Source organism: Tachypleus tridentatus, chromosome 13 (genome assembly GCF_004210375.1).
Source record: "Tachypleus tridentatus isolate NWPU-2018 chromosome 13, ASM421037v1, whole genome shotgun sequence".
Classification (NCBI taxonomy): domain Eukaryota; kingdom Metazoa; phylum Arthropoda; class Merostomata; order Xiphosura; family Limulidae; genus Tachypleus; species Tachypleus tridentatus.
Window position 1 is genome coordinate 94,891,261 of NC_134837.1, and position 12,974 is coordinate 94,904,234.

Below are 12,974 nucleotides of genomic sequence, written 5' to 3' on the forward strand. Positions count from 1 at the left end.
AAACATGTTAATAAGTATATACGAATGGTTAAAAGGCTGTTGTAGTATAATATTTCGTCCTTTTAAAACAGTAGGTTTTTCCAAGTCCACAGAGAAAATTATGAAAAAACAATTTCGAAAGAACAACACGTGCTGTTATGTTGTTTTTTTTGTATTAAGTTTCGGTTTAACTAGAAAAATAACTATCGATTGTTTGTAACTTATTTTATCATGTAGTATTTGTTGTGCTTGGTTAAAAAACCCGTATTGATTCTATGAAGCCACCCTTTGTCAACTATTAAACGCACAAGGTATAGTATTTCACTGTTTGAAAAGAAACGGCGAACATTAATTGACTTGGCCTTCCTCCACTTTAGAAACAAAATCAAGATTCATAATTAGCAGTTAATCATTACCGGCTTAGAGTAAAATAGTCTTTAGTTCTATCTGCTTAATAGCCTTACAACACTTTCTTTAACTTTTATTGTAAAGAAAAATCAAATTCAACACTTAATGAAGTGCTCTATCTTTAAATTTAGGATCACAAGTGTTTTAAGTGCATACTTAATATTTACAGTGAATTTCTTTTACGTGTTTCCTGTTATTAACGAATGTCATGTTAACATAGCTAATAGTGTTCAAATCATGTGCGTTTTTATGTAAGGCATGAAAAAAAGAAACACTTTCCAACTTCAGGAATTTTTAACTTCCAAACATTGTGATTCCATATTTGAAATAAACAACTCTCACATTGCTAAGTATTACAAAATAATGTTGTTTCGCACTAAACTTCTGGTCTTCACGTGCGTCATAGGAACTCTTTTCAATTCTGGCGGAAATTAACCAGTTTACCCCATTCTGAAAAACCTTAAAGGAAATCATGTTTTTGAATTATTTCATTCATCATAGTTGTTAAAAATGTTCTCTGTATGATTTTTCTTAACCTGTTAAATTTCTTCATTCAGCATAGTTACAGCTCTGTATTTTTTTATTTACCCGTGATTTATTTAAAGTTTATTAACACAACGTTTTTTCTGTTACAACATATAGTTATTTCAATATTGTGGAAAACCAAGACTACAGAAAAGAGATCTCACTGGAGAGATCGAGTTCCGTTCATTTAACTTTGGTACCCGCTTACCGGTGTTCCATCCGATCAAAAGTGGATTTGAGCGGCTTGTCGATGACATCAAGAGAAAACTCAAAAAGACTAAAAACTTTTGGTCACAATTGCCGAATGAACTGTGCAATCATCCCGAAGTGGTGGGTGACAGAAAAGTACGGGACGACCCTAACAGTTGTTGGAATGGTCTAACAAAAGCAAGGTATAAAGATCCACCTCGAGTTTTTTTACGTTCTGAACACTAGCATAAGCTATTTTCGGGGCTCAACAGCCTACTTATGATTCATAGAGGCCCCAGTGTACTGATCAAGCTCCTCCATTTTCTTCAGTTACTTCTACATGTACCCCATGAACAAATTTTGAAACATGATTATCCTGGGAGTCTCGAAGGGAGGCCCAGAACATAAAATTCTATAACATATTCGGGCCCAGTGACCCTCAAAATCTACTCCTATACCACATCACGTTTTGTTCCTCCTTGATATAGATAAGGATCCACCCTCTCAGGCCACTATCCGAGTCCATGTTTGAAATTTGATCTGACTAGTTCCAAAATTGTGGAAAAAGTTCGCGAACAAGGAAACAAACACAGAATGTGAATTAATATAAGATGCAAAAACTGGTTTAAATATTTTCGATATAATCCAAAAACCTTTTGATGTGTCGCTCTGAAAATTTAGATAGAAAGAATGAAAATGAAGTTAACTTTAATATTTCAGACATGAAAACACATAAAGCAATAGCAAAACTTAGTTTAATAAGGCGTGTGTGTGAAAAGATAGGTTGTCTGTATGAATAGAAATAATAACATATGACTACTATTTGAAAAGGAAATCAGCAGTATATATTTGAAGTTCACCCTAAAGGATCCATTTAAAACTAATTTCCCTCCCACTTAATACGAAATGAACTTTTTCCAGAAATAACATTGTATTTAACCAGGCCATACTTGATACCAAATGAGCTTCCTCCAGAACTAACATTGTATTTAACCAGATCATGCTTGATACCAAATGAGCTTCCTCCAGAACTAACATTGTATTTAACCAGACCATACTTGATACCAAATGAGCTTCCTCCAGAACTAACATTGTATTTAACCAGATCATACTTGATACCAAATGAGCTTCCTCCAGAACTAACATTGTATTAAATTGTGTCCTACTTGAAACTAAATGAATTTTCTTCAAAATTAAATTTCGCTTTATTTTGAGAGACAGTTGGTATAAGTATTGAAACCTTAATTCATATAAAGTACAGAACAACGTTTCTACTTTGTTTTAATTAAAGTTTTAATAACCATACTGGCCGTCTTGAGAATATATTTTTACTCAAGTGAGTTTCTCGTCATTATGAAATTTCGCTCTAGTTATAACAATTTGTGAATATATAAAACAGTAACGCTCTAGAAGCCTGGCTTGGTGTAGTTATAAATATAAACAGTAAATTAAAGTTGGCCAGTGAAGACACAAACATGGTATTAGTTTTGGAGAAAATTAATTTCGAATGAATCGAGTGGGACTTAGTTTAATACAATATTAGTTTTGGAAGAAGTTCATTTCGTATCAAGTGGGATCCGGTGTAACACAAGATTAGTTCACCATGTTTTTCGTTTCTCTGTAAAATATTAGTTCCAGGATAATACGTTTAGTAACTAGTTATAATCTGTATTAAAGTTTTTGACGTCTGATTTAGTTTATCATCGACAATCTCGTTAAAGTCTCAAAATATTTCCGAAGGTATGATGCAACTCCTGTAGGAAATGGCCTTAGTAGCCAGAAAGACAACCCGGAAGTGACGTTGGATGTCACTACACAGAACGTCATCATTAGTCAACAAATGTTAACATTGCAACTCATTAATAGCAAGCTGAATGATGCCTACAACGGTCAGGTTGTGAAATGGCCAGACACTGGTAAGTAAAGAACATAATTATGTGATTGTAAACTATGTAAACAATATTATGGTCAATAATGTAGAGCACTGGACATAAAGAAGTGTCCCTTATATGTATAATAAGTTGTATAGTTCTTCAATGTTTTACTTCGCGTTGTTTCGTATTAAATTTGAACTTATGCACTGGTGTGTCGCCGCAGATGCAAGCCATGGCGACACCTTTTTTGTTTCTACATATTTCTTTAATGGAGAATCCAAGACTATTTAACATGTAATACAGTCACGAGTAAACTTATAGCTGGCAGAATATTCGTATATGTCTCTGTCCTTCCTCCAGAAGGACGTTAATATTAACTTCTACTCTGAACAAGCTAACTATTTAGAGAGAAACTAAAAAATGGATTTCATATAATTAATTATACTTTTCTTGCATTCTTACTTATGAGGGTTAGAATACATTGTTTCTTCAGTTAGATACTCTCGCTGTTAATGTTTTCGGTCGTAAACCCAATAATATATTACGAGGTTCGGCCAACTTAAGATAATTAGGTATTTTTAAGTCTCTGTATTAGACTAGCAATGAAAAGAAATTTCTTTACAGTATAATAATACTTAAAGAAACAAAAACTAATGAAGTAACTGAACTGAAAAACTAGAGTATACCACAGCTATGGAACAGATAAACAATAGTTCTTAGCTCTAGGTATTGTCGTATATTTAATATTTGTTGAAGAACGTAACATCACTATAACCGTGCATAAGCAAAATTCCCCCCCCCCAAATGCCTTGTGACCAATGAAAAACCTTCAAAAAGTGCCGACAGTGTAACTTTACAGGAACGTGATATCCGGAACGAGCCACTACTACTCATGTTACTTTCTGATTGGTTGCGGAGTCAAATACCAAAACATTATCAACAATACAGTTAAAACACTAATGTTTATCAAGATACACATTAATAAGTAATAAATACAGGAATACTCGAATCATACAGTAAATAACTAGAATATTGCTTCTGCAGTTGAAATGTAAGTTAAATACAAAGAAAAAATATATCAAAGATATTTTGAAGTATGTATAACACAACTGCTCCCACTTTAACCACCTTCTGTCACTTAATAAAAAAAACATGAGGCAAGTAACGAAAATTATGATACAGCTAAATACTCTGTAAAAGCCAAGGAGTAAACGATGTAAGTGTCGAGAAAGTTTAATAATAATAGTGACACTACACATGATAAAGTAATTATTAGAAATTAACGTGATTTAACTAATGACGCAATGTTATAATAAAGTAAATTTGTTCACTGCTACCTTAAACAATATCCTTAGGATCTAAAACGTGTAGACGTGAAAGTTTTAAAAAGGCCATGAAGTTCTGCAAACTTTAAAACTCATAATAAATTTCAAGAATATTGTTTTGTAACAAATTTTATTATATGTAATAAGCAGTGGATGTTAAACAGCGTGACACAATTTATTTAAAATATTCATTTGAATACTATTTAATGTATTTCAGACCATTACCTATCGGAATTGACAAATCATTACTTGTAGATTTTCTATCCTCGATAATAAACCTGTATTTCTATGATGTTTTGGATGTTATTCGATAATCTAAAATAACTTCGTTATTGTATTGTAAGGTTTAATAGAATGTGCAGTAGAATGTGATTAAACTCTAAAATGTTTACGCATGATACTTTCTGTATAGGTTTTAATACCCTTATAGAACTCATTACACAAATGTCTTAATGTTTTTGAATTAAAGCCTAGTTTTATATGAAGGTCTAATACAAGGCTTTTGTCAAATAAAAACAAATGTGCTAGCTGCTTTATCAGGATGAAGAATGATATATCTACTAAGTAAATAATCTGTGGTCAGTAACGTCTTTTTATTTATAACATGTTCTTTGTTATTACTTTCATTTAAGTTATGAATCACGCTATTAACTTTTTCTACTTGCTCATGTTTTCAGTAGGATTACTTTATAGCTCTCATTTTTACACTGAGTTATTTGGTTTGTGCATTTTCAGTTAATTGTAGTACATTCCCGGAATATAGAATCTGTTTTCATTAAGAACGGAAAATCTTCATTAGTTACGATATCAGTGGACACAGAGCAGATAGTCCATTGTGTGGCTTTATGCTTAAAATTAAAAAAAAAGAAAACAAACAAACTAGATAGTTAATATATATTTATATTACCGTTTAGCGCTTAGGAGATTAATGAATGAAGATAAGTAGATGAAGTACATTCGCATTGAAAGTATCGTTTAACTCCTTAACACTTATCTAACACTTTATCCTAATTAAAGATTCTAGTACTAATAAACCCCTTGCAAGAACAGCTAATAGTTGGATACTTAATTTTAAAAGTGTTAGACAATAACTATTGTGTACAAGTGTTTCTGAGTATACATTTAAATTTAATTGGTTCTGTACAATGTACTCTAGTGTTTTTGGCCAGCTATAATGTGGTCTTGGAAACCTAGTTCTACACACAATGAATAATCTGTTTTGTGAAGACATGTGGTGGAAGATTGATATTGCTATCTTCCACAGCTCTTGTTACAACGTTAGTATTTAGTTATCAGATTAAACACAACTGACGTTGGAGGAAGTAGTTTCAAGGTATCACAAGAACCTGTAATAACATTGATATATATACAATATAGTTCATCTTGAGTATTCTAGTTCTTAAGTTTTTATTGTTATTAAATCTTATTGATTACAGTTTTAAATTTTAATAATACTTATGAAATATTATTTTGAACTAAGCTTAGTGTGTGGACTTTGAAATAACCTCAATATCTTCGTCTGACTGAATCTCGTGCAATATTATTTGGATTATGGCCGAAAACATCGTTTGCATAATGATGTCCAACTGGTAACTCAGCGCAATATAATCATTAGAGGTTTTAATATGCTGGTGCATTGCTTTATGACATTAAACGTTTCTAGTGAGTATGTTATAAGAGTTTGTATTTATTAATGCATGTACTTTTATTTTACTTAATTTTGATCAAGGGTTTTAATAATCGATACTTTCCATACACTTAATTAGAATTTTCATAAGTCAGTTGATACAAATAACTATCTATATAGTTTGTTCAATGGGTTAGTTGGGAAAATAGTAATAAATAGGTTTTTGTTTTTAGTTTTCTTATGTTTCCTGACAGCGTCTTTATCGTTCACCTTGTAAAAGTGATTTGGACGTTTTAACAATATAAATAAATACACTGTGTTCTGACGTACTGCAGGAACAGGCCTGTGTAATACATCATTTGATGAAGCTGCAATAAGCAAAAAATATTTTTTACTCTCATTAACGTTTCCGTATAACATTACCGTAATGTGTTTTTTCACACTCATTACCTAGCACGTCTCAGAGCTATAGAAAAAAACTTATAAAACAACAGCAAATGTTCGTTAGCAAGTAACTAGTAATATGTTATTAATGGTTACCATAATTCTGATCTGTTAATGATCTTAGACAAAAATTTAAATAATTACTAACGTAATCTATTTCACGGCACAGCAGTTGTTGCACGTGGAATCGATGGTATACACTGTACAGATAGCGTTCTAGACTTCTATTATGTCTGTCGTATTCCAGACGGCCTAATGAGTCCTGGTATTGGGTGAAAGGCCTCGTCAGTCTTAAATAGAGCAGATGTAGTGTGAATAACCTATTATTATACATTTTTCTTTGCTTTCACTCTTATATGTATTTAATAAACATGTTAATAGTATATGGTACTGTATAATATTTTTACACTATCTCTAAATATTGCACTATTACTATCGTACTTTTTTACCAAGAGAATGAAATATGACACTTAACACAATGTGCAACTTGAAAGCATGTAGTTTGGATTTGGTGTTTTAACTATAATAACTAAAAATGTTACTTAAATATAAAATATTTTGTTCTTATACTAGGATAAAGTCCGCTCTCACCAGTAATTTAAACATTTCCTACCCTAGTATCATTCAAGATGTGTCAAGGAGTAGTCAAAGTGTCACAAACTCGTATGCCATAAGAGAAATTTTGCTCTGAAACATAATTATCTGTGACTCCCGAGTGTTTCACGCGATTCATTTCTAAAAGTCGGTTGTGACCCACCGATGGGACACTTGGCATCGAACACGTTAACGACCTCTCATTTTTCTGTGCAGAACAGTTATATTGGCCACAGAACTGCTTTTCTCTGGATGCATGTCCAAAAAATGATCAAGTAATGTAAACAGACAAGGAGAGGAATGGTCCATCCAAAGGATCCTGAAGATGAGCAGAGCAGCGCAGAGGATTAATTTCTTAGAGGAGAGAACAAATCTAATCAGGAGTTAACACAAGAACTGTCAGAATCTTCAGTCCTTTCTTCCACTGTATGAAAATCCTTGTGGAGAACATTTAAAAAGATGTGTAGCTAATAAGAAACCTATCTCATGCAAAAGGAGATAAAACACAGAGATTCAATTTGATAGACTGTTTAGGCAGAGTATTCATGATGAAACTTTGTATAATGGGCAGCAACTGCCTGTTGTGGAGACATAAGTGTAGAGGACGACGTTTCGAAAGTGTTCCGCCTTTCGTCTTGTGTCTCCACAACAGCCAGTTGCCATCCACTCTACAAAGTTTCACCAAAGAGATTTAAATATACCGAAGAGAATAAAAAGTGGACCCTGACGTAATGGAGCAAGTCCTTTGTGTTGAAAAGAATACAGTTTGCAGGAACAGAACCGTGGAAGAATACAGGGGCACATCTTGATCCTCCATAGTTGACTTTAAGCATGTGTCTCTCTATTCTTCTACTCTGGTTTCGGGATGCATTTCAGTAACTTAGGTGGAAAATCTGGATGAAGTCAATGGACCAGCTAGGTATAAGCAGATAATAATACATTACGCATGCTAAACCTTTCGGGAAGCGACTAACAGGGGAAAGCTAATTTTCTAGCATAATAATTATCGTTAACATAATTCCAATTCAGTCAAACTTTACTTGCAACGCAAAAAAAGAAAGGATAGAGTATTGGATATTATAGAGTGTCCTCCAAAATGTCTAGATTCCAATATTAGTTAATCACGGTATGAGATCAGCTGAACAGAGAAAATAATAAAAGGTAATCAACTTTTAGAGATGAACTTTGAAACGTATTTCTTGATGCTTGGAGCTATATTTCGGGAAAGCTTCAATAGCGATCGCAGAAAAGTCGTCCACATGTGGTTTTGAAAGAAAAAAAGGAGAACACAGATATAGATAATATATGGCTGCAGTCGGATAATTCTCTTTACTGTTTTACGAGAAGTATATTTCTGTACTTTCAAAGCGTTTTAGTTTGCTTGTGTGTGTGTTACGATTCTGATCCTAACTAGTTTGGACTCAGGCGGTAATTTCGCAAGCGAAGAAGCGTTTGTAACAACTTATTTCTCTGTAGTTCTACTATAATTAGTTCGATATTTTATGAAAAAAATATAATGTAATTAGTATTTTCTGTTTTATTTCAAATACCAGAGAGTAGTACCAGCACCAGTGCCAGTGGTAGCGGTAGTGGTAGTGGAGACTTTTGGTACAACCAAGATGAAACTGAAGAGTCAGAGAGTAGTGCCAGTGGTAGCGGTAGTGGTAGCGGAGACGTTTGGTATACTCCAAAAGAACATGAAGAAGAGATCGGGGATATATATTTCAGTTCGTCCACACCCAAAGATCTTCCGACCACTCACAGGCCACAGGAACCCACGAAGTCACCATCAACAGCTTCTCAAGTTACACATAGTTTAGTTGTGGTACTTACTGCCAAACTTATAGTGTGTGGTAGTGCCACTTTGTGGTAAAAATTATAATACTGCTTTGGTAATTAGGTTCTCAAGAAAATGTAACAAGAGACAGATATAAGAGACAGAAGTATGTTTACTTCTGTCGTTTCTTCATTTTATTATGATAGTGAGAGATATTCCTTTTAGTGAATGTTTTATCTAATAGAGTTTATATGAAGAAAATCAGATGCATTCTACAGTCTGTCTAAAGTGTTTTGATATGCCATTAGATGCTTCAAGAGGTCTTCTGGTGTTTCGTAATTACTTGTCGTAAGTATCAGGTGTTAAAGTGACAGTTAAAGGATGACAATATTTTATTGATCACGAACGAGAAGGGTTTGCAGATAGGGTTAAACAACAGCAAACTTGTTTTTAGTAGCCTTTAGCAATTGTACGAATAGGGAGCAATGTAAAACTTTGTCTCATTTAAGACATTTAATTGGTTGTTGTTTCGTTGAATTTCACGCAAAGCTACCAGAGGGCTGTCTGTGCTAGTCATCTCTAATTCTAAAGTGTGAAGACCAGAGGGAAAGGCAGCTAGTCAACACCACTTTCCATCAGCCTGTGGGATATTCTAATCGAATAGTGGGATTTGACTGCCATTCTAATAAAGCACTATTCTAATAAATACGGAGCAAGAATTATTTTTTCTTAAGCGGTAACGTAACGCGAACTTTGAATCTACAGTACATTAGGCCACACTCCAGAATCCAACAGTATTACTGTTAAATATACGTTTTTAAAATAATTATTTACTATATTTAAACGCTGAAAAAATAAACACTCATCCTTAAATTAATACATATTTAGGGTGTTTACTAGTCGAAGCCAAACTTTTTTGAAATAAAAACAGATCTAGCATAAAAGTAGCTTTAAAACTTTATTTTTGTCCGGATATTCGTTTGGATTTATTTTATTTTGTGATGATTTTATTCTCTTGTCATTTCATTTTATTCAGGTTAAACTCGCATAATCTGAATGTTTTCTTATAAGGAGTAAGTTACTCATACATCTAAGAAAGAAAAATCTGGTTTTTAATCCATCACTAAGTATCCTCCCAGCTTTTACGAACTTATAATACTAAAATCCAAAATTTGTTTTCTCGTGTTAGTCAGAGCGTTGATAGCCAATTGTGTTGCTTTGTGTCAAAACAAACAAACAAGCAATCGGTTATTAACCACCTTTTGTAATATACAGACCGTAAACAAGTGTAAACTGAACGACGACTGGTAGTTTAACGCTCAAAATCGTTTTCAGACAGAAGTGAAACCGAACGAAACGGACAAATATATATATTATTTTACATCTCGTTATTAAGTTTTATAATTTCATATAGTTCACTAACTTTTTCTGGATTATAACGTTACAAATTTGGTTTCGATACACACGGTGAGCATAGCACAGATATGTCATAGCATATTTGTATACTTAATAGCCCCCTCCTCCAAGTGGGACAGCGGTATGTCTGCGGACTTTCAACGCTAAAATACGGGTTTCGATACCTGTGGTGGGCAGAGCACAGATAGCCCATTAAGTTGCTTTGTGCTTAACTTCAAGCAAGCAAACAAAAATTGACGCTTAATAACAAAGAAAATTAACCTCTGACTTCATTTGAATCAAAATTTAACCCATATGAACTTTCTGTAAGACAGCTTTGATTTGTTTGTATATAAAAGAAAGTACATATATATATATATATTTTTTTTTCTTCTGATGTTTAACTAGTACAATACGAGGTTTAGATTTAACGCTAGTATGATGTATAACAGCAGGCTCGTATATATATATTCTACATTCTATTTATGTGTGTATATATTTATCTGTGTTTGTTACCAATGATGCTAACATATTTAACGTAAAAGCAGAGAATTAACAGTGGCATATTTTTATGCAACTATTAGAAACATCATTTACATAATTATATTTTACGTCAAAAACGAATATTTAATACGGGGAACTTGACATTACATAATTAAAACCTTATTTCGAATCGATAGCACTACACAATCATAGCCTCATTATGTACTTCGTAACATCAACATTAGAGATATATATCCTCATCCTGTGTTAGGTTATACCAATACCACACAAATGTAGCCTCATCTTGAGCCAGGTTGCAACAGTACTACACAGTTGTAGCCTCATCTTGTATAGTAACATCATTATTATAGAAACATAGTCTCTTATTGTTCTAGTACCAATACTATACCATAGACTAATCTTACGCTATGTAACACCAAAACTATGGTATAGTATTGTTCTAGTACCAGTACTATACCATAGTCTAATCTAGCGCTATGTAACACCAAAACTATGTAAATATAGCTTCATCTTGCACGAGTTAGATAACGTTTAAACACTACAGAGATAGCACTATTCTATGCAAATTTATACTTCAACTTTACTCAGATACCAGGTTACAATGTAATTATGTAAACGCAGCCTAATTTTAAAGCATATAATTTTATAGCTGCACAAAAGTAGCTCTACGAACATAATCTTACCCTGTGTCAGGAAACATTGAAACTATACAAATAAAACTTCATCGCGTGATAGCTGATGCTAACATTAAAGAAATATAGTTCTATAATGCGCTAAAAGACATAAGAACCAGACATACATAGTCTGAAGTTACAGTCCTGAGTTCGGTAACATTTAAATTATACAAACATACCTTCATCTAGAGGCCCAAAACATTATAAATACAAAACATAGTCTCATTTTGTATCAAATCATTTCAGTACATTTTGCGAGAATTTTCTACAGAACCTGTTGAGCTTTTGGTACATTGTCATTCTATCATTTCAGGGCAACTCATAATACTCTGTCATTTGATAAGGTTAGCATTATCAAGTCACGATATCATTTTAATGTGAGTATGTTATAAATTTCATCCTACAACTAACAAACGTTAATTTACCTCACAATCTATAATTTGATACTAAGTCAGCCAGAGGCCGTCTCAGCACTCCCCAAAAGGCTTCCACAACGTACAATAAAAATTAAAGTGTTAAATAAATAACTTTACAATATGTAGAGCAATTGAACTTCTATACATCTAACCTAAACTCCATATAACTATAGCCTTTTTAAAATTATTATTTTGAGTAAAAAATCCCACTCTCGAATCATTGTTTTAATTACTACATACACAAATAGACAACTATATGCAATAAAAAAATGGTTGGTAAGTTCTAACAGATTGAGTGTAAATAATTATTATATCGTTTGGTAGGGCCATTTACGATAGCGATGAATAGCAGTAATAAAAAACAAACAAACTTTATTAACTTGTTTATTTACAGTTCTGAATTTCCCAAATCGACATCCAACTTCAAATTAAACTTTTTTAAGCCGTACAAATTAGACTTTTTAATTCTGGTTAAATATTTTAATCGCTCGAAATTATTATATTAACTTGTAACAGTAATTGTTGCTGATGTATATACACTAATGATATTAACTGTTCTGCGAATTGTAATGAAATACACCTTATATAATATGAAATCTACTTATATAATAAGCACAAATTTAAAAATAAATGTTGAAAAATGTATGTATCGTGGAAAATAAGTTCCAAAGTTATTTACTTTTTTGTTACCAAATCACATTTTGTTAAGTCAAATTTTCGTTTAAAAATCGTATAAAATATTTTGAAGATATAAATATTTTGAAACAATGATATGAACAGTTTAAGTTAAAGATATCACTTTGAAAGAAATGAAATAATTTTATAAATTACAAATAAGTATGTTAGTACATACTGAATTTGTAATGTGGTTAGAAAACATTAAAATAAACCGGTTAAAAGAACGCGTGCTTGTGTTTTTTGTGCCTTAAAATTACATGTCATATTATTATCAACATTTATGTTTTGATTTGTATACTTAGAATTTCCATACTCTTCTGACTTTTTTGTACTTTAGGTACTACTTTGAATTTTGATGAGGTTTACTTACTTGTGTACAGATGGCGCTACAATATATTTTAAATTGTACTCAGCAAAACAAAAACTAGATCATATTTAGATTTAAATCACTCCTTTACTGTGGACAAGTTATAAGTTAGAAAGATATGCCTCCTTCTTGTATTGACAACCAAAATGGTTACTTCATAAACATGGATGACTGGATGCTAATGACCTCCCAAATTTG

At 32.4% G+C, this 12,974-nt stretch overlaps 1 protein-coding gene across 1 annotated transcript in view; it reads left to right on the forward strand.

Annotated features, from left to right (window-relative positions):
- Nucleotides 1–12,630, forward strand: part of LOC143241015 (glypican-6-like) — a 52,173-nt gene extending 39,543 nt beyond the window's left edge. Inside the window, exons 7-9 of the mRNA XM_076484418.1 lie at nucleotides 1,030–1,304; nucleotides 2,842–3,017; nucleotides 8,519–12,630. Coding sequence (XP_076340533.1) covers nucleotides 1,030–1,304; nucleotides 2,842–3,017; nucleotides 8,519–8,838 — 771 coding nt within the window. The 3' untranslated portion in view covers nucleotides 8,839–12,630. The remainder of the gene's footprint in view (nucleotides 1–1,029; nucleotides 1,305–2,841; nucleotides 3,018–8,518) is intronic.
- Nucleotides 12,631–12,974: the final 344 nt, after the last annotated feature.